The sequence below is a fragment of the Nomia melanderi genome, chromosome 10 (assembly GCF_051020985.1).
Source record: "Nomia melanderi isolate GNS246 chromosome 10, iyNomMela1, whole genome shotgun sequence".
Lineage (NCBI taxonomy): Eukaryota > Metazoa > Arthropoda > Insecta > Hymenoptera > Halictidae > Nomia > Nomia melanderi.
The window spans coordinates 920,282-948,228 of NC_135008.1; the positions used below are offsets into that span (position 1 = coordinate 920,282).

Below are 27,947 nucleotides of genomic sequence, written 5' to 3' on the forward strand. Positions count from 1 at the left end.
CTGTGTACATAATTAGGAATCAAGAGAATTAATTAAGAATCGTTGCATACAGAACATACGGGCATATACAGCATATAGAATTTTTATGAGAGATTCCGTTATAAATATAGTATTTTATTTCGTTGTAAATAACTCAACATGTAATTGATCATTGAACATTAAAGATTAATTCTGAAAATACAACCAGTGTACGATTAATCCTTTGATAAATCTACGGAGAGCGAATCAAATTTGTTAACCATGCTCGGTGTCTCTGATTCCTCGCCGGACGTATCGTCTGAATTCTCTGATTTCTCTCCTTTCAGTTTCGAAGTATCGCTAGATTCATCTGTATCTTCCTCATCCTCAGACGACGAATGCAATCTTCCTTCGTCTTTAAAATCCTCCTTGTTTCTAGCTTGAATCCATTTCACTAATTCAACGTCTGGATGGGTCTCCCATTTTTCTGTAAATATTGATTTATTAGAATGCGATAAAAAAGAATGTTTAGAACAATTCGTTTCGTTTTGAATCATTCTGAACAATTCATTATGATCTTACCTTTATTATCAACCCAACCCAGTGGGTAGACGTGTATACAAATCTTTGCCTCTAACGCCATTCTTAGTAAGGAATTAGCTGCTCTGTAAGTATCGAGTCTAGCAGCTCGTGCAGTTATAAAATTTCGTTTGCGAGCCCAACCCTCGCAAATATCTATCGCAGACCACGTTTCATCGTTTTCTGGATGCTGAATTTTCAACAGGTTTGGCAAGTCTATTCTTTCTGCCAAAAACTTAATTGTCGAATATGGTTCCCTGACTTGAGCTATTGGAAAAGAACCCATCAAAATCTGCAATTGTTTTGGTACAGTTGACGGAAATACCAGTCCTGGACAATCGCAGAGACAAACTGTTTTCGTGAGGAATATTGTTTGAAAATGTTTTGTATGCCCAGGAGTGCGCGATACGCTTACAACTTTCCTTCCTGTACAATATACGCATACAAGGATTTACCATTGAAATCTTAATATTCCTTCTATTTCTCTAATGCTATATAAGTGGAATTGTTGTTATTTACCCATCAGCGCATTCATCAGAGATGATTTTCCAACATTTGGGGTTCCAATACAACCAATAGTTAACACTCCATTTTTATACTGTTCGTGTTTATAGTAACTTGTATCTTTTTTTTCAATGGTAACAGTATCTTTATGATCTATATCGTTTAAATCAGATTCAAATTGCATTTCTTCCTGAATTTTGTCATGCCAAGAACTCAAATCCACTTTATCCCCCACAATTTCTTTACAAGTATCCAATAATTTTTGAGCCCCTTCTGCAGCCATTTTTAATTTCCCTCTCCTATGTCTTTTTTTAATGCCTTCTGTATCATTTATATTACCATGTAAATTATAAGTGGGATAAGATGTAAACATTAAAATGTGTAATTTTGGGTATGTAACATGAAAGTACTCTTTCCATGCTACCACCAGTGCTGGAGAAGCTAAATCAACTTTATTCAAGACTAGAATCATATCTTTCTTCAGTTCGTTTGTTATATGGTGATATAAATATGGAGGAAACATTAGAACAGGATATCTGATATCAACAATAATTAATAGAACATCAGAGATTTCTAAAACTCTCCACAATTGCCTCCATGTTTCTAGATTTAATTCAAAATAACTTACAGTACTTAATTTTTCCATATCTTTCAGGTATTCCTAAGAGCAACAATTTATTAGCTAATTTTAAATCTACATAAAAGTGAACTTAAACAAAAATTGCAATTGCTTACAGTAAAGTACTTTTGCTCTTTCATCTCTAATTGATCTTTAGACATATTGAAATTCCATGGTGGTCTTTTAGGCATATCAATTTCCGGTGGGAAATAATTACTAGAAACTTCTTGTTCTTTAATGGATAATCTTTCGATCGTGCTTCTAGCTTCTTCCTTCCGCTTTAACAATTCTTCTTTACTTTCTTGGAAAAATTGTAAAGTGTATCTATTTTTAGAACTGTTACCATCCTTTGGTTGTTTGTTAATCTTTTGTATAAGTTTAGATACAGAATCAATATTTGAATTTTCTCCAATGCTCCTAATGTAATCATCAGCTATTCGTGCGTAAGATAAAATTATAGGTCATTAGATATTATAAATGCTTGTAACAAAAAATATCTTGCTAATTAGTGTATAATACTTACAAGACATAAGAGGATTTTGACGTTGTTTTTTAGCTTGTAATTGTTGCTTCTTTGCTTTGCCACTGAATGGCTTTTTTCTTGTTCCTTGTGGCATTTTTTAAGGTTTCTTAATTTTCAATATTCAACAAATTTAATATAAGATATTTCATATGTTAAAACAATGGGTAATGATCAAAACGCACAAGCCCAATCAACCTTAGTTACCATTGTTGCACAGTCCGTACATAACTTAAGTCTGAGCTGTTTCTACCTGGTTTACCATACTTACTACTTGGCCACCTTCGATCATTGTGCTTTATGTAGTTTTCCTATTGACTGTTGTTTTCTAGGCATAGAGGGCAGAGCCTCCAACTTTTTATACAGTCGGTAATTCAAAACACGTGGCACCGTGTCCCATAAGTTTGCAATAATCTATCCCATACCTTGTCTGTACTATTATATTTGATAACAATGTGTCCGATAAAAAATTACTTTAATAGAGTTAAGTTCGGAGTCATTATCATAATTAAGAAAATTTGCTGAAGTTTATTAATAATACTATCACGATAACGAATCGACTAAATATTCGTTTACTCGGTCGGTATCTCAGACCATTGAACATCACATCCTATGGAATAAGAAATCTATCCTATCCCTCGTCTATGGCGTTACTTGTTGCTAAAGCTTTGTAAATACTATCACCATGCGGCAATATTTTCTTAACCTTAATTGTTTGTAATCACTGAGTGATATTCGTTTTGACGATGCAAGATATTATTAATACAACTATTGAGAACTATAAAACCGATCTGTAATTTTTATGTATGTGCGTATTATTTTATTACATGAATATTGTACTGAAGGTAAGAATTTCGTATTGTTTTGATATTAGGTTATGCTATTAGAAGTAATACAATTGTTTAATTGAAAAGACAGAAAGTTGTTCCTTTTTAGACATCGACATTAAAGTGTAAAAAGATTTATCAAAATGGTACTAAACAAATATCGGCCACCACGGTTAACTCCAAAACATTTGGATCCGAGCTGCTTGATGTTTTCTATGTTTACTGCAAACGATATACGTAATTTAAGCGTCACCAAAATAAGGACACCCTTATCATTTAATGTATTGGGACATCCATTAAAAGGAGGATTATATGATCCATCATTAGGTAAATTATTTTCATTCAAAGAGTACAACAATATTCTTAATTCATTGTTTGTCCATCACTGTCTGTTATTACACAGTGTAATGTTTTATATTGTTGCTTATGAATTAATGAATGTAGACTATATTAATTTATACATGTAGATAAAAATAAGTTTATTTAATTATTTAGGTCCATTACAAGAAAGTTCAGATCCATGTGGAACATGTGGATGCAATGTATATAAATGTCCAGGTCATTTTGGTCACATAGAATTACCTGTTCCAGTTGTAAATCCACTGTTTCATAAAGGATTGTTTATGCTGATCAAACTAACATGTTTACAATGTTCCCTTTTACAAATTCCACCATATGTAAAATTATTATTGCAAGCAAAATTAAGATTACTTCAAAAGGGATATCTTACCGATTTGGAAGGGCTGGAACAAGAAGTAATGATTCTTGTTGCTAATTCAAACAATCCTTACGAAATTGATACGCAAGTAATACAAGATGTGATTGATGGTTATATAGAGGCTATTATTAATAAGTCCAGATTTAATCAATCCATTGTACAGTACGATGAAGTGCAATTCAATACAAAGATTATCAATATGCAATGGCATACGTACGTTGAAAACGTCCTTAAACAGTACACAACACCAAAAATTTGTGTCTTTTGTAAAGAAGTCATACCAAAAGTGACAAGTTTAAAAAATAAAATTATGACGATCAAAATGACCGATACCGTTACCGAAAGACATTCAGGCGGTGCAGTTCATAAATTAGAAACAGTAATGGTAATGCCAAACCAGTCTAAAGAATATCTCAGAAATCTTTGGCAAAATGAAAGAGATTTCCTCAAAGTTATTATTCCTTGCTTTGGAATGGTAGATATTGAATACCCAACAGATATATTTTTCTTTGAAGTGATACCCGTTTTACCACCTATAGTTCGACCAGTCAATTATGTCAATGGACAAATGGTAGAACATCCGCAGACTCAGGTCTACAAAAGTATTATTCAAGATTGTCTTGTCCTTAGAAATATTATTCAAACAATGCAGGATGGAGATACAAATCAATTACCAGAAGAAGGTAGACTCGTTTTCGAGCAAATAAAGGGTAACACTGTGACAGAAAAATTGCACAATGCTTGGCAAAGTTTACAAGTGAATGTAGATCATTTAATGGATCGTGATATGAACAGAACAACAGACTCCGCCAATTGCCAGGGTCTAAAACAAGTTATAGAAAAGAAGGAAGGTGTTATTAGAATGCACATGATGGGTAAACGAGTTAACTTTGCTGCTCGTTCGGTCATCACACCTGACCCCAATTTAAACATAGATGAAATTGGAATTCCTGAGACCTTCGCATTGAAATTAACATACCCAACACCTGTTACACCTTGGAACGTTGTACACCTACGCCAGTTAGTTTTAAATGGTCCTGATGTTTATCCTGGTGCAGTACTGATTGAAAATGAAGATGGACGTATACAACGCATCTCCCCAGACGATGCTGTTCAAAGAGAAGCTACTGCAAAGCGTCTTTTAACGACCAGTGACAGAGCGAACAAATTCTTTAAAGGTATAAAAATTGTACATAGACATTTACAAAACGGAGACATCTTACTGCTGAATCGTCAGCCAACTTTGCATAAACCTAGTATAATGGCCCATAAAGCGCGCATTCTAAAAGGAGAGAAAACGCTGCGCCTTCATTACGCTAATTGCAAAGCTTACAACGCTGACTTCGATGGCGACGAAATGAATGCGCATTTTCCACAAAATGAACTTGCCAGAAGCGAAGGATATAATATAGCGCATGTACCTAATCAGTACCTTGTACCAAAGGATGGTACACCGTTAAGTGGTCTCATCCAAGATCACATGATTTCTGGCGTACGTCTAACCGTAAGAGGAACATTTTTCACCAAGCAAGATTACATGCAATTGGTCTACGCTGCTTTGTCAACGATTCAGGAAAACATAGTTCTTCTTCCACCTAGTATTATAAAACCGGAACCTCTATGGTCTGGGAAACAGATTGTATCTACTGTTATTATTAACATCATACCACCGAATCAAGCGCGTATCAATTTAACGTCGAACGCCAAGATCAACGCAAAAGAGTGGCAGACTGGAAAGGCGCGACGTTGGAAATGCGGTACTGAATTTTCAGATCCGAAAACAATGTCGGAAGCCGAAGTAATTATACGAAACGGAGAATTATTGTGTGGTGTACTCGATAAAACACATTACGGTGCTACCCCGTTCGGTCTTATACACTGCGTATTTGAACTGTACGGTGGAGTCTGCTCCACAACGTTGCTAAGTGCTTTGGGTAAACTGTTTCAAGCTGGATTGCAAAGGAACGGCTTCACACTTGGTATCGAAGACATCTTATTAGTAAAGAAGGCAGACAAGAAACGCAAAGAAATTATTTCAGAGTGCAGACAGATTGGAGAGAGTGTCCAGAAGTCTATACTAGAATTACCTGAAGACACACCGATGGATGTGGTCTCAGCTAAGATGGAAGAATCTTATTGGAGTAATCCAAAATTCCGTACACAGGTTGACAGAAAATACAAAAGTGCGTTAGACGTGTACACTAATGATATAAATAAGGCGTGTTTACCAGCTGGTCTTCTAAAAAAATTCCCACATAATAACTTACAATTGATGGTACAATCTGGTGCGAAGGGCTCAACTGTAAATACTATGCAGATATCATGTTTATTGGGACAAATTGAATTGGAAGGAAAAAGACCACCTTTAATGATAAGCGGAAAAAGTCTTCCAAGCTTTCCTGCTTATGACCCAACGCCAAGAGCGGGCGGTTTCATTGATGGTAGATTTATGACAGGGATTAAACCACAAGAATTCTTTTTTCACTGCATGGCTGGCCGTGAAGGTCTCATTGATACAGCTGTAAAGACCAGCAGATCAGGATATCTACAACGATGTCTTATCAAGCATCTTGAAGGATTAGTTATCAATTACGACTCAACGGTACGTGATTCAGACGGTAGTTTAGTGCAGATTTATTATGGGGAAGATGGACTTGACATACCAGGTTCAAGATTCTTAAAAAAAGAACAAATCGACTTCTTGGTGCACAATAGAGATGCTATTATTAACAAACAGATTATCGAAAGTCTGAAAGAAGATTCTGATACGAGTAAAATTTTGAAGCTAGCCAAGAAAATTAAAAAATGGGAGAGTAAGAATGGCCATGCGTTACAGAAGAGGAGAATTAGCCCTTTCACAAAATTCTCTGCACAGCCTGTAAAGATTAAAGCCGCAAAGTTCAAGGAAATTGATGAAAACAGTGGAAGAAGTAAAGCTGCACTTTCGCTCATGAGAAAGTGGATAAGAGCACCCGAAGAAGAAAAAGATGCTATTTATGCGCAATGTGTTAGATGTCCTGATCCGATAACGTCGCATTACAGACAAGATGTAGATTTCGGTGTACTGTCTGAGCGACTGGAGCATTTAATAGACGAATATATTGCTAATAAATCTACAGAGTCTCCAATAAAACGGAGCGACTTAAGGGATCTTTTATCCATGAAGGTGATGAAGATTGTTTGTCCACCTGGTGAACCTGTAGGTTTATTAGCAGCACAGTCAATCGGCGAGCCATCCACTCAGATGACACTGAACACTTTCCATTTTGCTGGTCGTGGAGAGATGAACGTCACTCTGGGTATACCCAGGCTACGTGAAATACTCATGATGGCATCCAAAAGCATTAAAACACCCAGCATGGAAATACCCTTCAAGAAGGACTTGAAAAATATATCAAAGCGGTCTAATAAACTGAGACTAAAACTGACTAAGTGTGTTTTAGCAAATATTTTAAATAACATCACCATAGACAGGAAAATGGAACAGTGGCCAGATAGACGATTGGTGCATACAATGACCCTACAGTTTTTCCCATACAAAGCGTATAAAGGGGAATTTTGCATTCAACCGCATGATGCACTGAAAAAGGCGGAAGAAGTATTTTTCAAGGCACTGTTTAGGGAAATTAAAAAAGTTGCCAAAGTGACAGGTGCCTTGTTACACATTGAGGAAGAGAAGAAGTCTACCAATGATGATGATGCTCTGTTGGATCAAACTGAACCGGATGAGAGGCCATCGTTGAAATCACGATCAAACTTAGGAGAAATGCATGAGTCCTCGGATGAGGATGAAGCAGCGGAAGACGCGGACGCGACATTGACTCGATCGATTTCTCGACATAGAGAAAATCAAGAATATGAAGACCCGGAGGAAGAGGAGGAGGTAGATGATGTAAATGATAAAGATGATGACACTACTGTTGAAAATAATGAAAGCTCAGACCGTATGGAAGACCAACAAAATGGGGATGGAGATGAAGACATTGAAGGTGAGAAATCGGATGATGTGAGTGAAATATACAACAAACAAAGAAGAAGAGATATAACAAACATGTATCATCATGCAATAGAGTATGACTACGACGAAGAAAAATACTCGTGGTGTAAATTAACATTTTGGGTACGTATTCAAATATATTTATCGCTTATTTTTCTTTTATAATCGTAGGAATATATTTATATTTTATTCCATTCTTCAGCTGCCACTTAAAATGATAAAACTGGACTTGCCAACAATCATTAGAAACGTTGCGAACAGAGTTGTTTTATGGGAAGTACCATGTATAAAACGAGCTTTTACATTCCAAAATAATGATGGAGAAACTGTCCTCAAAACTGATGGTATAAATATAATAGTAAGTAGAATATAAATTTAATATTGTTTGTAATGTTATATTTTATTTTAGAAGTTCATTAATTATATTTTTTTATATTACAGGAAATGTTTAAATACGACAGGTCATTAGATTTGAATAAATTGTATTCCAATGATATTTATGGTATCTCCCAAACATATGGTATTGAAGCAGCCAACAGAGTTATTGTAAAAGAAGTGAAGGATGTGTTCAAAGTATATGGTATTACGGTTGACTCTCGTCATTTGTCGTTAATTGCAGATTATATGACATTCGATGGTAGATTTCAACCTCTCAGTCGAAAAGGAATGGAAGATTCTGCATCTCCTTTACAACAAATGAGCTTTGAAAGTTCCCTTAATTTCTTAAAACATGCTACATTACAAGGTACGTGTATTTATATGTAAATGTTCGATGAAAAACAAAATTATTATGATATAGATCATTTAATATGTATGATGTATTTTTAGGAAAACAAGACAATTTGGTATCTCCTTCTAGTCGATTAATGTTAGGCCAGCCTTGCAAATCTGGTACTGGAGCCTGTGCACTATTACTAAAAATGCAAAAACAACCAGAGGTTACTTTGTCGGTAGACGCATAACTGTAACATTTATATTTTATTGAAGCAATGTATTTATAAATTCAATCTTTTATGGTACATTTCAATACCCTATTCCCTACATTATGAAAAGATAACAAAATGGAATAATTTTATTGTACATAAATTTGTAGAAACCGGTTACATATTTTATTTTCTAACTAAATATATATAATAAAATTGACAATTCTCTTACTAGTAAAACACAACACTGCTTGCAGCGATCAAGAGGCATTTGCTGCTACCTCTGATAAATAGTGCCAATTATTAAACAATTTTGCTTAAACATATTTTCATCAATCGAATTAATTATTCACTTGTGCTTTTGAACTGTGCTTTTAAGTTTGTCAAAGTTTGCACCAGAGAAGGTTTCCACCTAAAACAAGTTTAAAACATCAGTTCCCTGTTGTCACCATTTTTAAATTATATCTGAATTTAAAGGGATACATACCACTTTACCACCTTTGATAAACACAAAGGTAGGCATACTGGTGATATTATATTTCTCAGTAATATCTTCACATTCTTCTATATCTACTTTTAAAAATATAACATCGGGCATTTCCTGTAATAAAAACAAAACAGTGTTTAACAAATGATACTCAGTCTTTATACTCTGTAATTTCAAATGGAGTAATCAAAAATTAATGGCTTACATTTGCCAACTCTTCAACTCTGGGCGCAATCATTTTGCAAGGAAAACACCATACTGCAAAAAAGTCAATAACAACTAATTTGTCACCGGCACCCTCGAGGGTCTTGTCCAACTCGTCCTGTAAATAAATTAAACATTATCAAATTTATATCTTATCAATTCCGTTAAATTTTTCTTATGGTATTGGTACTTATGCACTACAGTACATGACGCAAGGTATATTATAGCTGATAACTAACATGCCTGTGATAAGAGATATACCAGTCATCGGCTGATAAAATTTAGATTAATATACTGGTTATAGTTTAGTTTAAGTTTGATGATAAGAAAATATATACGAATACATAATAATTGCAAGTTAAAAAAACAAATTTCCTTCCTCTAAAAGATAGGTAACATTAAAATGAATTCCTTAAAACATATGAAATTACAGTAAAACAACTCTAGTTGTCACCTAATTATTTTTTAACCGTTTTCCACGATGCTGGTGTTTATGGAATAATCATACTACTTCAGTCAATTAAAATATGTTTATTTGATGAGCGCAGTTGCAAGATGCTCTTAGTCACGGAAAATAATTCCAATGCCGCTAACCATGCGCATCTACACGTCAATTGAAATTGTTTATAACTGACATCATTCTTTGGAACGCTATATTCGAAAATGATCATTACACAGATATATGTGCCGCGGCGCTGCAGAGCCGGCACAAGTTACTGTACCGTTCGCAACAGTAATTGCACTTGCTTCTGAAGCCCATTTATTGCAATACCAGGAAAGTTCCACACGAAATAAACCGACACACAATCGATTCACTCAAGGTCAACTAGGTTTCGCAGAAAGTATGATATAATCGAGCGGACCACGCTGGGGCCTAACGCTAGTATACCATTCATTCCATGGTTCAAGCTAATTAAAGCAGATGTTCTCAACGTGTTACTTAAAATTCCGAAATTGTGTTGGAAACGCGATAATAATGTATGGTCCAATGTTAATTGGATTACTTACGGAACTCTTGATCTGGACGACCATTTTTACAACCTCCTAGGAAATTGGTTCGTTTCTGAATAAGCACACGTAGCGTTGACTCGACCGTTCGGATGCCTGCCTAACGACTGCGCGCTGTGGTCACTATGAATCTCACAGTAGTTCCGTCTCTCCCTCTTCCGACTATTCCGTCACGTCTTCCCTTTCCCTTGTCCATAGTTCTTTCTTTTTCTTATGCTTGAATTCTTAGAACAATGACGCAATTGAATGCACGGTATATAATAATGCAATGCGTTGTTATACATAATAATAATGCCGATAATAATAATAATAATAAACCAATAATATCCAAAAGATTTTGTCACACGCATAATTTCTTAGAAATGTTTTTGAGAGTAACTGACCTTGACATGAAACTAGTGTGAGTCATGCAGTCCACCTAATTTGAAGAAAGTCGATATTTGACCGAAAAAGTTACTTTAGAATGCAGACGTATTTATTCCCAGAAGAAAGATACGCAATGGCATCAATGTGGAGTGTCACAAAATTTAATTAAAACGCTGATTCATTATGATTTCACTCGTAATGGTGTCATACTTTATGAAGTTTTGTGATCATTCGTCTTGAATATTTTACATAAAATTTTTTCATTGTAACATAAAATAATTTTATCGTTATGTTTCATTAAGTTATCCTCTTATATTGTACGTTCATAAAATATTTCCATATGTAGAGTACACGGATGACTTCCTGTTGGCAGGACAGTATACGAAAAGTAGTTAATGTATTATAATATAACAATAAATTGTTACTTATTCTCAACTATTCAAAGTCGTCTGGTATAGTCCATCCTTCATGGAACATGGTATTGTACACACCTTGCTATTTTATTCATTACAACATGTGTCTACTCTACAACATAACATTGGTTTTATCGACTTACACCGCCAGTAAAGTTCTAAACCGGAAGTGATTGTGGTTGACGATAAAAGCGTCCCCATTTGATTGAGTATCATAATTACATTACACATTTAGGCTAATTGATATAAATTACTCTCCTCAGCATCACATTTTTCATTTAAACCTTTCTCTGCTAAAAATGTTACAAACATTTTTACAAACCTCATGAATATTGTTTTACGAGCAAATTAAATATGATATCTAATCACCTTTATCAAATCATTGCTCTATATTTCGCGTGCCAATGTGGAAATATGGAATCATACGACGCAGTGGCACTGCCGAGCAACGAGTACAATTATTTCCATACTCGGTGTCCACTGGAATGACACATTTTCAACGACGTCGGTAACACAGATCCGCCGGCAGAAACCTGCGTTACCGGTAAACGATAACGCAATGCCAACCGACACTCGTGCAAATAGGTAAATATACTTCAAGGGGCATTACAAAAAATCAACAGTCTCGTGGTTCCTATCACTCATGTGCATCGATACCAATGAATCCATACAAACACCAAGTATTTTCAACAAGAAAAAAAGTCAGAAAATCCACGTGTATTAACATCAGAGTTCATTACCAACAGCGGAATTCGTATCGCGTGCTTTTCGTGGTGCTCGTATTGATCAGAGTTCTACATAGTTAATGGAATATCGTTCTAACAATAGTATTCGATCGATACGTTAATGTTTATCGAACGGCGCCGTTAGCTGGTTGGCAATTATTATTAACAATGAGCATGACCGTCAGAAACATCAATCTCATCGAGCTTCTAATCGTGTAGTTGTCAAAACGTACCGGGACGTAGCCGACGAGCGCGCAGACTCGCCGAAGACGCCAAACGTTCCGGTCAGACACGAGACGCGGTGAGACGAGACGAGACGAGACGAGACGCGACGCGACGCGACGCGACGCGACGGAACGTAACTGCGTTGCTAAATATAATACGCGAAGGCACGCGATTCCTTTACGGCCGGGGGCAGCAGAACGGTCAACAACATCCGCGAGCAGAAACTTCGTCCTCGGTAGTGATCTTGTTGTCGCCGTCCGATCGTGGCGGTTTATTGCGCGCAAAACACCGGGACCGTAGAAGGCGAACAGTCGCAAAGTGTCGGACCAGTGGGGAACAGCGTCTGAAATAGGCTCGGCGGTTCCTCGATACCTAGCGAGTGAAGATTTCCCGCGGGCGAGTCTGCACATGTTCCGTGTGTCCCGTCGATGTTGTCTCCCTCACGTGATAACCGGCTGAATTATAGGTGAGACCGATCGTAAATCACCGCGTGTCACTTCGCGAGTCGTCACTGAGATCACGGCCGAAGACTAATCGAATCGGAGACCTAACATCCGCGATATCTTTCTCAATCTGTATACCTTCGAATCTGAACTCGATAAAAAATACCGATGATTATTCACCTGTCATCGTCACCGGAGTCGACGTTCTATTTACAACAGTTGTTGCGCGAGGCTTCGGACGGTATACGTTTGTTCAGCGATTCGCGTATTCGTTACGATCTAATTTAACAGGATCAACAGTCGCGTGACCGGTTCCTCTTATTCTTAGCGATCGCACGAACGGATTCTGGACGGCATAAACGTGCACGTTGTTATCGACCTTCGCGCGGGTCACGGAGCCAGGTAGCCCCGTGATTCGATCGAACGAGGCTGCATCGGTTCCTGGCCGAGACGCAGAGGAAAGGAAAAAAGGAATACTCACCCGCTTCCAATTATTTTGCGTCCTATATACGCGAGCTGTTTCGGACTCGCCAAGAAGACTCCGGCTCCACCGAACATCTAAATATACTTACCCGGTTATCTAGCCATGTCGGATAATTCGCGTGGAGTGTACAGGCGCGAGACCGATCGACACGCGTCGCGTTGCCATCCCATAATTCGTTGGGACGGTGGCGTTGCCGTGTGATGTAACGGCCTGCCGTTCTTTCGACGCGAAACAATGACGGCCGCACGCGACCATTATTTCGGGCAGCCCTTCTCGCGGCCGTTTAATGGATTAGGGGAGAAAATCGTAGCGCAGCCATAGGCGACATTCGTAGAATTCGCCGATCGATAAGCCGCGCGTCCAACGGCGGACCGTTTCGCCGACGCTGTTCGTAAATACGGCCGTGCCGGATTGCGTTTCAACGTGTCTCGGGTGCTCGCTATTTTATTGTGTCGCGCGGCTGCTCCCATAGATCGGATTTCACTCTGGAACTACCAGACGTCAGCTTCGTTGCCCGGCGAAGCGGAGAAGTAAAAATAAAAATGCTGTGCTCGCGGTTTACCGTCGTCGACGTACTTATATAATTGATTCCCTTCGCAATTTTTTCTTTTTTTTTTGTCTATGCAGCTTGACTGACGAACGTGGATCTACCGTGTTTCGCGAAGGAAAAGATCACGCGAAGTCTCTGCGAATCGGAGATCGGTCTGAGAGATTGCTCTGAAAGAACATTTTGTATTCTTTTGTTGTGCCGCAGTTTGGCCTGTTGAAGGAACGTTACACGAGTATCGTACGTACCAGGAACTGTGTCCAAGAGTGTCGAGGGAATAAGACAATTGGATTAGCTGCGCTCGATCCACGGAAATGAATATCCAGAAGCCCGAGGGTCTTTTGTCAGTGGTGTTACCTACTGAACTAGCGTCTTCGCCTAGCTCGCGACAGCTCATTATAAATCAAGACCAACAGGTGCGTTCGACACAAATAACCCTTTTGTCTTCTTCTTTCTCTTCTTCTTCTTCTTCTTCTTCTTCTTCGCCCTTCTCTACCGTCTGCCACTATCACTATATACAGTGCATTGTGTTCGCTAACCTTTTAAGCATGCAATTCTGAACAGGTTCGCTGCCACCGGTAGTACACGCTGCCATTCATAAATCATCGGATTGATACCGTATAGAACAATGATATTTTAGGAGAGCTGTTTTGTATACAGTTTCGTGCACTCGAGCGGTGACTCTCGCCACCTGATTTCATACAGTAAAATTATAAAATTATAAAATTTGATATTTAATACTTTGCACTCGAGAGGTGACTCTCCAATAGTTCCGTCACTTAATGTATGAAAGGTATTTCTTTATATTAATTGTAAAAAATACCATTGATATTTCATCAGAAAATAAGAAATATTTGTCGCGAAAAATATTCTCGAGTGCAAAGGGTTAATAGCATAAAAGGGTGAACACAATGGAACGTCGAGGATTTGTTTAATGCATTACGATTTCTATCTTTGAAACGACAAAGCGACGACGGTTTTATTCAGAGAGATTGATGTTGGTAATTGTTTGTCGTTCGATAGGACGAGGAAGCATCGGATTGTCCACTCTTGACGCCCAGCCCACGGAATGACGCGCTCGAGTCCGGCGCGATTTTCGTTTCCCTGGAAGGAAACCCCGTGGAGTCTGTTCCTCCGCCAACACTCGACAATATTAATAAGGAGGATGGGCTTAGCGAGTTCATGAATATTGTGAACAGCTCGAGCCGAGCTCTGAACGATGGTAAGCCACCTTCGGTAGACCCAACGCATTCTGCATAATTGCATGGACCATAATGCTGATTGGACGCTTTTCATTACATTTATACCCTAAGCGTGGAGAGTGTATACGGTACGTTCCGTCAAACATACATAGACACCAACTAGATGCCGATAGTTTATTTTTTACGAATAACAGTATTTTTGCGAAATAGGTTTACTAAGTGTTCCCGCATCTCCAACGCTCCATGCGAATTCCAACGCTACAGTATTATCTCCATAGTCAAATACAGAGTAACGCAAAGGACCGCTTAACAATGATCATCGAAGATCGTATAACGCCGTATATTATTAACCCTTTGCACTCCAGAGGCGCCTCTAACTCACTAAATTATTTGATTTATTATTTGAATTTAAATGATGATGAAAATAGTTCTCTGTCTCAATGCATGTGAGATTTCTTAATTCCATCTAAGAAAATGTCTGTATCTCATTGAAAAATATTGAATATTTCCGGTGAAGAACTTCTGGAGTGCAAAGGGTTAACGCTAGGTTTACGGACATTTATTCTAGAGTTTATTCTATTGTTCCTGGGGAAGTTGATATTCGTTCATTTAGATTTTGGAAATTGTAGACGTAGAAATAGACAATCAGGATTCACATTCGTGTAATTGTTTCAACGAAAACTGATTGAAACATTTACCAAATAATGTTTATAAAATTCAATGTACATCAAGTTGACGCGTTCCGTAAACCCAGTGTTAAATGTCACAATGAAAAAGTTGTACAAGACCGCGGCAGTATCCTGCGCGTCGCTGAACGTCACGCGAAACGTTTCATTATTCGCCGAAGTTACGCAATAGCTAAAAGTCGTACGCAGAGTTCTTCTGGGAACAATAAAACGGCTTAATTGGTTCCACTTACACTTGGAGCGACGAATTAATTTAAACGAGGTCCGGCCGTCGAATCACGCCGCGTGTTTTCGCGTGGACGACGATAGGCGGCCGTCGATGATCGTCTCATGCCGCGACCGCCGTTGCGACACAGCCGCGCGAGCTTTAACATCGATACGCGGCTGTAAAAGCCCTAGTCGCACGTGATCATGGTCATTGAAGACACGTTGTTTATTGCAGAACCAAGTTCCCGCGACCCGATGGTGGAGTCGACGAGCAGCGGCAGCAGCAGCGACACGAACGGCCCCGTCTGCGCCCAGTTGTTGACACAACTGAACACAGCGTACCAACATTTGGCCCCCGATGCACAGGCGCTGGTGAGCACCCCAATGAAACTAACCCTTAACCACTGTAGACGTGAACACTCGTGGAACCACTGTAGGATTCGCAGACCTCTATGGTTCATTGCGGTTATTTAACACTAAAACTACCAGAGGGGTCGAATGACCCATGATGTCTTCTTTTTGCAACTATTAGAAAGGTAACAAATGTTTCTCTGAGAAATTATTCAAGAACTTCATTTACTACGCAAATTGAATTGTAAATCAATGAAAGTCTGAACACTCTTGGAGTTTCTATAGCGAAATTTTCAGAAGTCGATTCAAGTCGGTAGTTTTAGTGTTAACGCTTTACCTACCGGCTTGCTGAAAGAGGACACGTTATTCGCGTAATTCGCCGTTCACGAATTCGTTAAGGAAGGTATTGAAAATTTGCATAATAATAGGTTGTCACTCCACTCGCTTGAAGATCGTTGTTTGCCGAAATGTTTTTGTTTATCAGTTTCTACCTGTCCGTTGGTGTTCGTCTTGTTTCGTCCATGGCCGATAACAGTTTTACCTTCGATCTAAATGCGTCGAGTACAGTTACGTCTACGTGCTTGATGCTTCACGGGTACATGAAATGATCTTAAAGTTTCCTTTTTAAAAATGAACACGTTTATTCCCCCAGTTCGATCTCTGGAGTTACTGAAATGAATATTACACCATTGAACGGGGACACGAGTAAAATATTAATAACATTTTTAATGTAGGTATTCTACAACGAAGACAATGCTCAATCTCACTGATGCGACTAAAAATATTTACCGAAACCCAAACACATTTCGTGTGTCGTTCATTTTTGATAAATAATTTCTAGCGGTGCGTTAATTGTAAATAATATGGATGCAAAGAAGTATAGTGTGGAAATAATCCTCGTTTCTGGTAGATAGTTGGCACCAAAACCACCGTTGAGGATTATTTGTAGTTGTATGAATCCAAATTGGACGATTTAAGTAAAAATAGTTCATTAAAATAACTCGTCCTGTTTTTATAAAGAACAAAATTGTTAAATATAAATCGTAGTGCAACCTAAGCACTTTTTATTTCATTGACAAATGATTTGTACGAATCAAACTATGATTATTATACGCATGATTGAATACTCTATGAGATTACAGAGATTTCCGAAGAAAATTTCCTGAAAATAGGATTAATCGCGCGGAAAAAGTATCGATCCTGGTAGATAATGAGAATTGGACTTTCAACAATTCTAATTATAACGCAACAATTATGTTGTCGGGTATTTCTTGTTTCTGCCATAAATCAGCGCCATTGTCTGACTACCTCATTGCAAAACCCGGTTTCAAGTGACATTGGCCCGCGTTCCATTAGACCCGCTGAATAAGTTGATTTCGCGTGACATCGTCTGCTTAATGATTAACTGCATCGAACTTCCATTTGCAAAGTTAATGCGTCGATTTTTGACCGCTGTATTCAGAATAATATTTCGATCTGCTTGGCACAAACGAGAAGGACCTTGCCAACTGCTGCGCGCCATTGCCCCATTACGTCTGTGCTAATGTACTATTTTACGCTTAATAAACCAATCAAAATGAGATACTGTTGCCACATTATACCGCTTCATTCGTAAATAATCATTTCTCCGGTTGAGATACGTAAATCGAAGAATGAGAACGAAGAGCGAAAGCTGCCTGTCGATTCGTCGTTCACGGGGGAAGTCCGTTTTTCATTAAACAGATTGTATCGTCGGCGGCTATATCGCCGAGTCACTTGGTTGTCGAAATAAATTTCCTCTCACCGCGATTTATGAAACTTCTGGCATGACGTACTTTCGCAACTCGCCTGTCATAAAATTAACATAAGTGTTCCGAATATGTTGATAATCGACCTTCTCTTGGAAATACAAAAATACACCGTACCTACGAGAGCCTTGGGCAAATATGCTTGCATACGGTACACTAATTTAACTGCTCAGAATTAGAATAGCTGGAAATAATCGCCGATCACAAGAGTACCTCGGTGGAAGGAAAATTGTCCATGGTGGTGGTGTTCTGTGCCAGCCATGCCTTAATCTACATGTCCGCTAAACCATCCGCTTGTGCTTGCTAACATCATGATGAACTTTCCCTGTAACTGTTTAGTTTTACAATCAGGAGAACGGAGGAAAGCCACCCTTGGTCGGAATTCAGCTGGTGGTGCCGAAGCCTCCGAAGGATTACCGCTTCATGAAATGGAATTGGCCGCTGATACGGAAGACGTGTTTCTGGTCGCTGATGTCGGTGCTAGCTGGCTGCATGGCGCTCGTCATCGGCATCATCGCCACTATGCCAAAGAAGTATGTCAAACCACTGAGATGTTTGTCAGACTGTATCCACATGTTTCTATTTGTATCCTGTACAAAATTATTAAACATTCGGAATAAACCTGTAATATGTATTAAAGCTCGGTTATTAGTATTACCATTAAATCTTGCCGTTGCGTCATCTATGATTTAAAGTACTATAAAATAAGCGTACATTCGGTGGACATATAACAGAAACTAGGTGTATTGAGCAGATGTATATATCATCATGAATGACGCAGGTGCGACCCCCGAGTACAATGGTGGCAAGGCAGCATCTTCTACGAGATTTTCCCGGCGTCCTTCCAAGACTCTTCGAAAGGCGGCGACGGGATTGGCGACCTGCGAGGAATAGTGATGCGTCTGGACTATTTGAAGAAGCTGGGCGTCAGAGGGATTCGTTTGAACTCTATATTTCCGGCGCCTCACTACCCCGAGTACTACATGGACATCGAAAGCCTAACCGACCTGAGCAAGGACCTGGGAACGCTGGAGGACTTCGCGATACTCGTGCGCGAGGTGCACCGACGGAACATGACGCTGCTCCTGGATCTCCCGCTCGACCCGTTCGTGAAGACCCTGTACGACGAGAACGTGGTGATCGAGAAGCCGAACAAAACGGACAAAGCGGTGCGCGAGAGAAAGGATGTCACCGGTGACGCTATCTTAGAGGACGCGGTGCCGACGACGCCGTCCATGTCGGTCCAAGCGATCAGGGACGCGCTGTCTTCGATACCGCCGGCCTTGGAGGGACCCAGGCAACAGGCTCTGACGTCGAATCACATAAGCGCGGTGATGGAGAATCCGGTCACCGCTGCGATCAGGACCTGGTCGCAGAGAGGGGTCGACGGTTTCTATCTGAAAGGGCTGGACCGCTACGTCAACGAGACGTCTTTCCCCAGCAGTCTGAGCCGTTGGAAGTCCATCATAGGGTTCGAGAAAATTCTCATTTGCCACGTGGACACCTTGACAGCTGCCAGATCCAATTCCGCGAGGGAGTCCATCTTGAAGAACATGGACCTTGTGGATGTCACGTTGCAATTTACGCATGGTGCCCGGGAGATCAAGAAACAGGTGGAAGAGATCACGAAGGGTGTGCTGTTCGAGAAACCAGATTATCCTTGGGTGCATTGGTCCATAGGCGGAATAGATTCCAAGAGAGTAGCCTCCACCATTAGCGTGAAGAACGCTACTATCGCTGCCTCTCTGTTGGGGATGATGCTTCCGGGGACACCGAGTATATTTTATGGAGACGAGGTACGGAAGGCGTTTGTTAGTGACTAGGTTAGATTTTTAAGGTCTTGCTGGGTTCACTGTTGATTGGTAATGAATAGAAGATGACCTTATGAATCCGATTTAATTGGAATCTGTGTTTAGATAGGTATATTGGACTGCGAGTGCGAAGATCACAAGGACCTTTCTCACGTTCACAACTTGCCTCCCATGTACTGGGATCCGAATGATGGTTCTGGTCATAAGTTCGCAACTATGGGAGTTACGACTTGGATACCGGAAGCTGACAAACCATTAGAGACAAGTTTGGTGGGGACGATAGCCGAGATGGCTAGGCTTAGATATGAAACGACTCCGATTTATGTTAAAGCGGTGCTGAAAGAGAACCAGGTGCTGGCCAACTGTGATGTTAGGTAACCTTGTATTTTGAATTTGAAACGTTTCAATGAAATGTTCGGTTCTCGTTGAAGATTTCTTTGTGAATGTTTAAAATGAAAATAATCGAAATATTTGTTTCCATAGGTTCGCAGATGATCAAATGATTGTAATAGAACGATGGTACCCACGACGAAACTCGTATGTCTTCGTAGCAAACCTCGGCAACCAAACGCAGACGAAGGACTTATCTTTCCTTTATTACGGAGGCCATGTTGTTGTTGGTCCCACGTCCAAGCTGAACCGGGACGTGTACTTCAAGCAACTGATCGTGTCTCCGGGGGAGGCATTTGTCATAAAGCTCGATAAATGAGGATTCCTCGTAGAATCACATTTCGCATAACATTCATTTTACATCCCATCGAGATTTTAACGTCTTTTAATTGATGTTTCAAGCGTGAATTCGTGGCGATTCGTTTGAAAACGCGTTATCATTGACGTTACGAGCGTTGTACAACGAAAGATTTCATGCGATAGTTCCTACTAAGTTTTAAACGAAACGCGTGAGGACGGAAGTGTCCATAAATGTTTCATTTGAAAAGGAACAGAAAGTTAGATCGAATGGAAACAGATTGCGATGTAGCGTGCAGACTACGGATATTTATGCAAGTCATTCTCATGGCTCGGAATTGTTTTGAAAAAATGTGTATCTGAATTTTAATGTACCAAGGCGTGAGTATAATGAATATTAATGTATTAACACGTGTCTGTTAATACATCTGAAGAAATTCGATACAAAGTTGAAAGCACCACGTATACACGAACAGTGGTTGATATTTATTAAATTTTCCACGTGATGGTTTTTAGCATGTCTATGCGCGCCATGAACGCATAAAATCTACAGTCTCGGTAATGAGAAGGACGACATTCTTGTTATCAAAAAGTGTTACGTAGTCTAGTGAAATGTGCTTGGATATAAGTGAAAAATCAAAAACGGACATTAAGATTAAACTGTGGATGTTCCATGTAAGTGTATTATATTAGACACTTGCGTGAGATACAAGTGCGTGAGATTCACAGTTTAATCCTTACAAAATCAAATTCATACACACCATTTGTTGTTTAATCGAGTTAAGAATATTGAACAAAAAAAAAAGCACAACGAATGTTCGCGCATTTCACATTCCAAAAGAGAAGAAATCATTTCATGTTGACCTGTGTTCATTTTCGTGGTCCAGGTTTAAGGTCCGAAATTGTTTCACTATATGTTTTGTACCTTCTGATAGTTTTGATAATAAAAATCGACAACTTTTGCGACTGCACCGATTCTATTTCCAGTCACAACGTGGATGTTTTATATTTATACAAATACATGGAATTTTATCCCTGTTATATGCTCTGGAATACGTTTTTAAATCGCAGTAGATCGGCGGAGGAAAAAAAAAGATATATGGACTATTTTTGTAATAAATTTTATCGTGTGTGATAAACGGTATTCGCAACATGTAATTTCTCACTTCTTTTATAATGATTTTGGTACTAATCGAGTGATATTTTACCGATGCGTAAATTAAATGGTGCTTACATAAAGGGGACATTTGTTTTTCCATTTTTATTCAAATATAACCGCCCCTGTATCCTCCCACAATTGATCTGATGAAATATACATTCATTGGATTAAAATATTCCGTTATTTAAATCCTTAAACAGCATTAGATTCTTACTTTGACAAAGTTCGATTTTAATGTGAATATTATTCGTACTAGAAATAAAATGAAAGTATTGTAATCTCATGAATCTCAATTGTGTATTGAAGTTTATTTAATTCAATACTGTATCACGTAAAAGTTATTTGTTTGAAAGTAATAAATACATTTTGCATTCCAATAAACTGACTGAAAGTGAAAGAATTTCAGTTTCTAGTCAAATGGATCTAAATTATTCAAGTAAAATTGAGAAGTGTTGCGATTGAGCATCACTGCAATGTTTCTCGCAAGTGCTCGTTCTCTGTTGTGTTTACTATATAACTGAGCTTAAAAGCACTGCGTCCGGGAGGTTCTCTCGAGCAACACCACGGAGCCACAATCGGAGTTCTCAGTGACTCTCATGCTCTGAGGAAAGTCCCTGGACCTGTGGCAGAAAGTGTCGTAGCGCAATGTCCGCTGTTAGCCTTCACAGTCTCCTCGAAACTGGAAAGGACGCCTTTGGTTGATCTTTTCGAGTTGTGCTGAAGAGTATTGGTCAGAGATAAAGTAATGTGTTGAATGTTTGTGGTATTCCACTCCTCTGCCTCAAGGCGGAGGTTGGAAAACCGTGTTCAACCGAACAGGGCTCACTACGAGGGAACTTCTCGCTTTTGTTTTTCTGTTCTTTTTCATTAATTTTTTTTAATTGCTAAAAGTATGAAGTAGAAAAATACTAAAGGCAAATTTTTGAACTTTAATTTATTGGTATCATCCAAAGTAATGCTATTCGTACAAATGTTTGGAAGTTTAGTTAATCATCGATTAATACTAGTGACTTGCTACTAGATGGCGTCATCGATTTGTGATGTAGAGGCAAATGATTTTTGCCAATATTTATACTATGCATTATGCACGTGACGGCAAGGATCATTTGAGCCTTGCTTATTATTGTTTAAAAATATTTTATGTTTAATCAGGGAAGGTTATACGATTGTATCAATATTTATTAATACCTATTTATTTTAATATGTAATCTTGATTAGTTATAAAATGATAATTTGTATTTACTAAACTGCTTTTGACAGAACGATTTATATAAATTTAATGTATATAAACAAAAATAACAGTGCATCACAGATTTACTTCTGAGTGCACAATACATTCTCAAAGATAATAAGTTGATAATTAAAATTATTTTATGTTGGCAACGTAATATTTTGTACGTGCTAAAATAATTTTTACACATTGGACGTCGTCTTGCTAATATAAAAAACATATTAATTCAAGTAAACCATTGTACATATCAATGTCTCAACGCTCTAAGGTTATTCAACTATATAAGACGGTAATAAATTACAATTTTAATTTAGGTCAATAATTCACTGATACTTATTTATATAAAAAACTGTCATTGACATATTTACTTACTTCATTTACTATAGAATTAAATCTGTATTATCTAATATTTTCAGTTGTTATTTATGGGTAGAGAATATCCAAGAGGTTATGACTTTTTTAAACAAAATTTAAGAAGAGCCTTCGAAAAAAATAAAGGAGAAACGGACCCAGAAAAAATCGATAAAATGCTGGCACACGGAAATTTTGTCATTAAAGAATTAGAAGCGTTGTATATGTTACGGAAATATCGAACATTAAAGAAAAGATATTATAATAACCCATAATATTATATAGTAATATTTACCATAGGACAAATAAAGAATTTAATATCTGTTCGTTTCGTAAAGATGTGTATGACCTGAATGAGTCTGGGATACTAAAAATTGAATATATTTTGTATATTTCTTTCGTAAATAAATTAATATTTTTGTGAAATATTTGTATACCTATGTGTATAATAGGAAAATATATCTGTACAATTGTTATTTCTATAAACAATTATATATTTTACGATTAAACTAAGTGTAAAGTATGTATTGGTTAGCTTATCAACATGGTTGTCAAAATTGACGTTAGAACTTGGGTACACAAAGTTCAAATATTTATGTTCGCTCTAAGTTCTAAAGTATTTGAAATGTTTTAATTCGATTAATAAAGATTGGTATGTAATTTAGAAACAGTATAAATTTTATAAATATGGCAGTCTGTGTCGCTGTAATAGGTAAAGATGTGAGTACACACTTCCTATCTTGAGGTTAAGATGAATCTGAGAATGTTAATGATAGATTTTGCGCATATAACAAATTAAATATTTTTATGTAGAATTCTCCAAAATACATTCGATGTGCCGATGAATCAATGGCATTGCAATTTCATCGTAAGGTCCATACATCGATAGACATAATAGAAGAAAAGCTTAATGATGGAAATAAAACAGCAATTGACATACGGGATTTGTATTTAGGATTATTAAGTACCACAGAAGAATATAAAATGTATACAGCATGTGTAACATTGTATGAAATTATTTATAAACAGTTGCGAAAATATATTATTTTTGAATTGCAGATATGGCTATGCAACAAATACGAAAATTAAGTTTATTGTTGTATTACAGTCATCAAACACGTCAATACGCGATAATGATGTGAAAATGGTATTATATAAAAAAAAGATTCAATATTATAATTATATTGTACCAAATAATGACACATTTTCCATTGCAGATTTTTAAGAAATTACATGCTGCATATTTTAATTCCGTATGTAATCCATTTTACATTCCAGATGATGAAATTAATTCTAAGTAAGTATAGTTAAAGTAACTTTTGACATGTAACAGTACCTAAGAAATAGTAAAATAATTAAATTAATTTTTTACCTGTAATCTTCAGGTCATTTGATTTATCAATAATGGAAATAATGGGTATCATATAGTTTATGTGAGAATGGCTTTATAATACAGAAAGTAAGAGGACGTCTAAGCAATGTTAAAAAATATGTAAATAATAAATAGTGTAAACTAAGAAGCAAATTATTCTTTTTATTTATACATGAAAATTTTCTTTTATAGAGCTACTTTATTTTTATAATGTAAGGTACAAATATATATTAGAAAGTAAATTTATTAAACGTCAATTTATTTTACAAAGTATAAATGAAATGTATATACGTATACAACAAATAATATAAAAACAACAAATATAAATACATAGCTAAATATATTGTACATAGTACTGCTTCTGTTGGAGGCCTCTTAAATTGTGTTCTCCATAAAAACTATTTACAACCTGAATTATGTGAACAATTCATGTAATTTTAGTTTAGCAACTTTCAAGATGTTCTTTATGGTTTAAAATATAAAAAAAATACTTGTTACTAAAGTATGCAATCATTTACTGAAATATACACAGATCTGTCTCTCCTCTTTCTCTCATAACATAAAATAACAAAAAATAAACATTTTGATCTTCTTATAATATCATACTTTGTATCACAAAAGTTAGAAATTTTAATTTAATTCCTTCATGTGCTTTGCTTTTTGTCTACTAATCTGACAGTGACATTCTTTTGTTTCATATTCATACTTTCTTATTCTTTATCGTCCAATTTCTTCTGAGGTATTTTTGAATGTACCAAATCCCATGTTAGAAGAGTTTTATTTGGCTTGGTACATAGATCCATAATAATTTGACCTCCTTTCTTAGCCTGTACAGCTCCTAAACATGTGCCAGCTGCCATATTGTACAGGGGTGTACCATTCTAGACACATGTATTTAAATTCATTTAGTCTGTACACCTAACATGGAAAAAAATAAGTACTTACAGCACTTTTATGTCGCCATTCTTGATTACCACCCATCTCATGACATTTCCCAAGCTTTGGTATCTTGTCTGCTCCTTCCATACAAAGTATTTGGCCAAGGACTAACTCTTGCTTATCTGTTTCATACCACATCTACCCAGATCAAAATTTATTGTATTAATATTATTAATAAAAAAATATAACAATCTCTTACAAAAGTAAATATATTATAGAAATTTATAATGGCTTTAAAACAATTACCTGCGATTTAATTCTCAAACATGTTGACAAAATCAGTTTAGAACCCTTGGTCTTAATATCTTTTTCACTCTGAACACACAATGTTGTGTTTGAAAGTCTAATTTGATACTCATCAATGTAATTTCTCTTTCTAGAATGCCAGGGTTGGATTTGTCTCTGCTCTAATTTTGCCAATTTCTCTTTCATTCTACTTTTGGTATCATTCGGTAATGTTAATTCGGGATATACTTCTTTCAAATACCATGAAAAATTTTTGCAGTTCAATTCATTGCGTAACTTTAACCTATCTGTCACATCACCATAATCGATTTTCACAACATTTTTTAAGAAATAATCTTTATATTCATCTAACCAAACATATGCAACACGCAATGAATTTTTCAACATGCTATCATGTTTGTCATCCCCACCATACGGTCTCCGTTTCCTAAATACATGGCCAACTCTTGAACAAGGAATCAATGCAATGCTCCCACCACACATCCAAATCTGAAGAATATTACAAATTACTACTGAATTAGAAATAACAGAGAAATAAAGTAAATTACTGTCTCACTCTAAATGATATTTCTAAATTTTCACCACCCCAGATATCCATGCCAGCATCATATTCTCCAAGTTTTATAAAATATTCTCTATCCATTGCAAACAATCCCCCTGCCATTGTTGGTGATCTATTTAGTAATAATGATTAACATGTGTGTAATACAACATAATTAAAATGAACCTGAATACATAAAAATATGATCTTACTTTATGGGTTTTACAAAATCTTCATCATGTTTCAGTGTGCCAACTGGTAAATTGTCCCATTTAAAATGCAGTCCCCAGTTAAATCCTCCTCTTACTAAGGGACTACTGGTATATTGAAATGTGTCTGGGTCGATAATATCAATTACTGGCATTGCTACAGTAGTTTTTGAGGAAGCAATTTGTGAAAGAAGTGGTTCTATCCACATTACATTTACTTCTATATGGCTGTCCAAAAAGATCAAAACATCTCCAGTTGCTTTTCTTGCACCATACATTCTTGCTCTTATTAATCCTTCACGTTTTTCTGTTTTAAAATACTTCACTTTACCATTAAAATTATTATCAGTGTACGTTTTAACTTTTTCATGTAGAGCTTTGTCATCACTCCAATCATTGACCAAAATAATTTCATGTAAAAGATGAGAAGGAGTCCTTTCAATAATGGAATGTAGAGATCTCAAAAGTGTCATATAATGTTCATTGAAAAAGCATATGACAATGCTAGCTGATGATAAATTGGTAGGATAGTTTTGCGTCTGGCACAATTTATGTCTTGTATCAAGTAATACTCTGTGTATTCCAAGATTATCTGATACCAAAACATTAAAGGCATAATTTTTGTAACCTTCACTTCGTTTTCGTTGATCATCATAATTTCTTACAATTCCAAGCTCATCTAAACCTAGAAATATATTATTACTTTTATTAAGTAATATACTATAAATTCTAAATGAAGATATTAAACAACATTTCATTTTTCTAGTCAGTTTAGATATTATATTGCCAAAGTACCTTGCCCTAAAGTGACAGCAGGTTTTACTGGTATGGGTTGCAATTGTTGTAAAAGAGCATCGTTGTTCTTATAATTAGATTTTTTTAAACCATAACTATTTTTATATGCCAATACCTCCTTTTCATCGTGAAATATTAGATTATCACGTAATCTTAATTCACGATCATTATATGCTTTATGATCAAATGTAGATTCATTTAATAATTTAGAACTATCTGACACTAATATTGTTGGATAAATGACGTCTGTATTTTGGGACAATCTTGAATAAAGATACAAACTGAAAGCCCATGTTAAGGAGGCTATTATTACACCCGATAAGAAAGAAAAGTACCTCGTTGACATCATCTACAGATTGTCAAGAAAATAAACAAAATTAATAAGAGTCGAATATATTATCAATAGCACTTTTAGTGCAAACGAAATGTAAAATACTCACTATTAAAATATGTATTTGATAATTTAAACTTAATCTATCATTATTGTAATAAAATACATTCTCATTTTATAAAAAAATAATACACGGGTGACAGTACTATAAAATGCGCATCGCCATTTTGAAATTTCTTATAACAGCTGTTTTGTAAGTTCCTTATTATTTTATGATATTCATAGGCGTGTATAACTATAAGAAGTTATAAATATTGTTAAAAAAGTATTTTTAACAAAATGGCTTTGACAACAAAATTTGTAAATGGCTGTTAGCTTGTATAAAACTATTTCAAGAAAGAAACCAATCTTACTAACTGCCCCTGTGGCCTAATGGATAAGGCATCGGTCTCCTAAACCGGGGATTGTGGGTTCGAGTCCCACCAGGGGTAATTA

At 36.9% G+C, this 27,947-nt stretch overlaps 7 protein-coding genes and 1 non-coding gene across 16 annotated transcripts; 5 read left to right on the plus strand and 3 right to left on the minus strand.

The window, feature by feature from the left end:
* Nucleotides 1-93: 93 nt before the first annotated feature.
* Nucleotides 94-2,467, minus strand: Ns4 (Nucleostemin 4). The gene is made up of 5 exons (XM_031991768.1): nt 2,184-2,467; nt 1,777-2,093; nt 1,057-1,702; nt 541-963; nt 94-445 (listed from the first exon to the last, which is right to left on the minus strand). Exons 1-5 carry the CDS (start codon nt 2,275-2,277, stop codon nt 195-197), a joined length of 1,731 nt encoding a protein of 576 aa, XP_031847628.1. The 5' UTR covers nt 2,278-2,467; the 3' UTR covers nt 94-194.
* Nucleotides 2,468-2,826: 359 nt separating this feature from the next.
* On the plus strand, nt 2,827-8,734 carry RpI1 (RNA polymerase I subunit RpI1). 2 transcript variants are annotated; one of them, XM_031991197.2, is made up of 6 exons: nt 2,827-3,025; nt 3,099-3,334; nt 3,503-7,845; nt 7,925-8,080; nt 8,164-8,467; nt 8,551-8,734. In XM_031991197.2, the coding sequence occupies exons 2-6, from the start codon at nt 3,151-3,153 to the stop codon at nt 8,682-8,684; spliced, it is 5,121 nt and encodes a 1,706-aa protein (XP_031847057.2). In that variant the 5' UTR covers nt 2,827-3,025; nt 3,099-3,150; the 3' UTR covers nt 8,685-8,734. The 2 variants fall into 2 exon arrangements, with proteins under 2 accessions (XP_031847057.2, XP_031847048.2); XM_031991188.2 differs by having other exon boundaries at nt 3,117-3,334.
* LOC116433312 (thioredoxin-T) lies at nt 8,682-10,513 on the minus strand. The gene is made up of 4 exons (XM_031991282.2): nt 10,345-10,513; nt 9,338-9,454; nt 9,133-9,246; nt 8,682-9,057 (listed from the first exon to the last, which is right to left on the minus strand). Exons 1-4 carry the CDS (start codon nt 10,366-10,368, stop codon nt 8,995-8,997), a joined length of 318 nt encoding a protein of 105 aa, XP_031847142.1. The 5' UTR covers nt 10,369-10,513; the 3' UTR covers nt 8,682-8,994.
* Nucleotides 10,514-12,370: 1,857 nt separating this feature from the next.
* Nucleotides 12,371-21,522, plus strand: LOC116433283 (maltase A2). Of its 8 annotated transcripts, XM_031991219.2 has the most exons (9): nt 12,371-12,539; nt 12,845-13,530; nt 13,628-13,963; nt 14,571-14,769; nt 15,878-16,014; nt 18,120-18,313; nt 18,562-19,576; nt 19,697-19,965; nt 20,075-21,249. In XM_031991219.2, the coding sequence occupies exons 3-9, from the start codon at nt 13,862-13,864 to the stop codon at nt 20,298-20,300; spliced, it is 2,142 nt and encodes a 713-aa protein (XP_031847079.1). In that variant the 5' UTR covers nt 12,371-12,539; nt 12,845-13,530; nt 13,628-13,861; the 3' UTR covers nt 20,301-21,249. The 8 variants fall into 8 exon arrangements, 7 of the variants coding, with proteins under 7 accessions (XP_031847079.1, XP_031847124.1, XP_031847096.1 ...); XR_004236276.2 differs by lacking the exon at nt 12,845-13,530 and having other exon boundaries at nt 13,755-13,963; nt 19,701-19,965; nt 20,075-20,223; XM_031991264.2 differs by lacking the exon at nt 12,845-13,530 and having other exon boundaries at nt 13,755-13,963; nt 18,132-18,313; nt 20,075-21,522.
* Nucleotides 21,523-21,988: 466 nt separating this feature from the next.
* osi (electron transfer flavoprotein regulatory factor orsai) lies at nt 21,989-23,304 on the plus strand. Its single transcript, XM_031991644.2, has 2 exons — nt 21,989-22,957; nt 23,085-23,304. Exons 1-2 carry the CDS (start codon nt 22,919-22,921, stop codon nt 23,292-23,294), a joined length of 249 nt encoding a protein of 82 aa, XP_031847504.1. The 5' UTR covers nt 21,989-22,918; the 3' UTR covers nt 23,295-23,304.
* Nucleotides 23,305-23,588: 284 nt separating this feature from the next.
* LOC116433489 (trafficking protein particle complex subunit 2-like protein) lies at nt 23,589-24,604 on the plus strand. The gene is made up of 5 exons (XM_031991631.2): nt 23,589-23,739; nt 23,833-24,005; nt 24,079-24,166; nt 24,237-24,316; nt 24,405-24,604. Exons 1-5 carry the CDS (start codon nt 23,707-23,709, stop codon nt 24,445-24,447), a joined length of 417 nt encoding a protein of 138 aa, XP_031847491.1. The 5' UTR covers nt 23,589-23,706; the 3' UTR covers nt 24,448-24,604.
* Nucleotides 24,605-24,619: 15 nt separating this feature from the next.
* Nucleotides 24,620-27,886, minus strand: Pgant35A (polypeptide N-acetylgalactosaminyltransferase 35A). Its single transcript, XM_031992675.2, has 7 exons — nt 27,562-27,886; nt 27,122-27,470; nt 26,330-27,011; nt 26,133-26,250; nt 25,577-26,065; nt 25,337-25,468; nt 24,620-25,272 (listed from the first exon to the last, which is right to left on the minus strand). Exons 2-7 carry the CDS (start codon nt 27,468-27,470, stop codon nt 25,102-25,104), a joined length of 1,941 nt encoding a protein of 646 aa, XP_031848535.1. The 5' UTR covers nt 27,562-27,886; the 3' UTR covers nt 24,620-25,101.
* On the plus strand, nt 27,871-27,943 carry TRNAR-CCU (transfer RNA arginine (anticodon CCU)). Its single transcript has one exon. It is a non-coding gene; the product is annotated as a tRNA-Arg (tRNA).
* The last annotated feature ends 4 nt before the right edge of the window (nt 27,944-27,947 follow it).

What these genes read in the sequence shown, in the direction of transcription:
- Ns4 (XM_031991768.1), bottom strand. Translation starts at nt 2,277, where the DNA reads ATGCCACAAGGAACAAGAAAAAAGCCATTCAGTGGCAAAGCAAAGAAG. An exon ending in AAGAGCAAAAGTACTTTACT is followed by an intron (nt 1,703 to 1,776) that starts GTAAGCAATTGC and finishes TGTTGCTCTTAG; the next exon opens with GAATACCTGAAAGATATGGA. An exon ending in GGGTTGGGTTGATAATAAAG is followed by an intron (nt 446 to 540) that starts GTAAGATCATAA and finishes CAATATTTACAG; the next exon opens with AAAAATGGGAGACCCATCCA.
- RpI1 (XM_031991197.2), top strand. Translation starts at nt 3,151, where the DNA reads ATGGTACTAAACAAATATCGGCCACCACGGTTAACTCCAAAACATTTG. An exon ending in ATTATATGATCCATCATTAG is followed by an intron (nt 3,335 to 3,502) that starts GTAAATTATTTT and finishes TTAATTATTTAG; the next exon opens with GTCCATTACAAGAAAGTTCA. An exon ending in GGTGTAAATTAACATTTTGG is followed by an intron (nt 7,846 to 7,924) that starts GTACGTATTCAA and finishes TCCATTCTTCAG; the next exon opens with CTGCCACTTAAAATGATAAA.
- Pgant35A (XM_031992675.2), bottom strand. Translation starts at nt 27,470, where the DNA reads ATGATGTCAACGAGGTACTTTTCTTTCTTATCGGGTGTAATAATAGCC. An exon ending in GATTTTGTAAAACCCATAAA is followed by an intron (nt 26,251 to 26,329) that starts GTAAGATCATAT and finishes ATTACTAAATAG; the next exon opens with ATCACCAACAATGGCAGGGG. An exon ending in GTTTGAGAATTAAATCGCAG is followed by an intron (nt 25,469 to 25,576) that starts GTAATTGTTTTA and finishes TGATCTGGGTAG; the next exon opens with ATGTGGTATGAAACAGATAA.
- LOC116433489 (XM_031991631.2), top strand. Translation starts at nt 23,707, where the DNA reads ATGGCAGTCTGTGTCGCTGTAATAGGTAAAGAT. An exon ending in TCGCTGTAATAGGTAAAGAT is followed by an intron (nt 23,740 to 23,832) that starts GTGAGTACACAC and finishes ATTTTTATGTAG; the next exon opens with AATTCTCCAAAATACATTCG. An exon ending in GCGATAATGATGTGAAAATG is followed by an intron (nt 24,167 to 24,236) that starts GTATTATATAAA and finishes TTTCCATTGCAG; the next exon opens with ATTTTTAAGAAATTACATGC.
- LOC116433312 (XM_031991282.2), bottom strand. Translation starts at nt 10,368, where the DNA reads ATGGTCGTCCAGATCAAGAGTTCC. An exon ending in TCGTCCAGATCAAGAGTTCC is followed by an intron (nt 9,455 to 10,344) that starts GTAAGTAATCCA and finishes ATTTATTTACAG; the next exon opens with GACGAGTTGGACAAGACCCT. An exon ending in TTATCAAAGGTGGTAAAGTG is followed by an intron (nt 9,058 to 9,132) that starts GTATGTATCCCT and finishes AACTTGTTTTAG; the next exon opens with GTGGAAACCTTCTCTGGTGC.
- osi (XM_031991644.2), top strand. Translation starts at nt 22,919, where the DNA reads ATGTCTCAACGCTCTAAGGTTATTCAACTATATAAGACG. An exon ending in TTATTCAACTATATAAGACG is followed by an intron (nt 22,958 to 23,084) that starts GTAATAAATTAC and finishes TAATATTTTCAG; the next exon opens with TTGTTATTTATGGGTAGAGA.
- LOC116433283 (XM_031991219.2), top strand. Translation starts at nt 13,862, where the DNA reads ATGAATATCCAGAAGCCCGAGGGTCTTTTGTCAGTGGTGTTACCTACT. An exon ending in CCCCCGATGCACAGGCGCTG is followed by an intron (nt 16,015 to 18,119) that starts GTGAGCACCCCA and finishes GTAACTGTTTAG; the next exon opens with TTTTACAATCAGGAGAACGG. An exon ending in GTATATTTTATGGAGACGAG is followed by an intron (nt 19,577 to 19,696) that starts GTACGGAAGGCG and finishes ATCTGTGTTTAG; the next exon opens with ATAGGTATATTGGACTGCGA.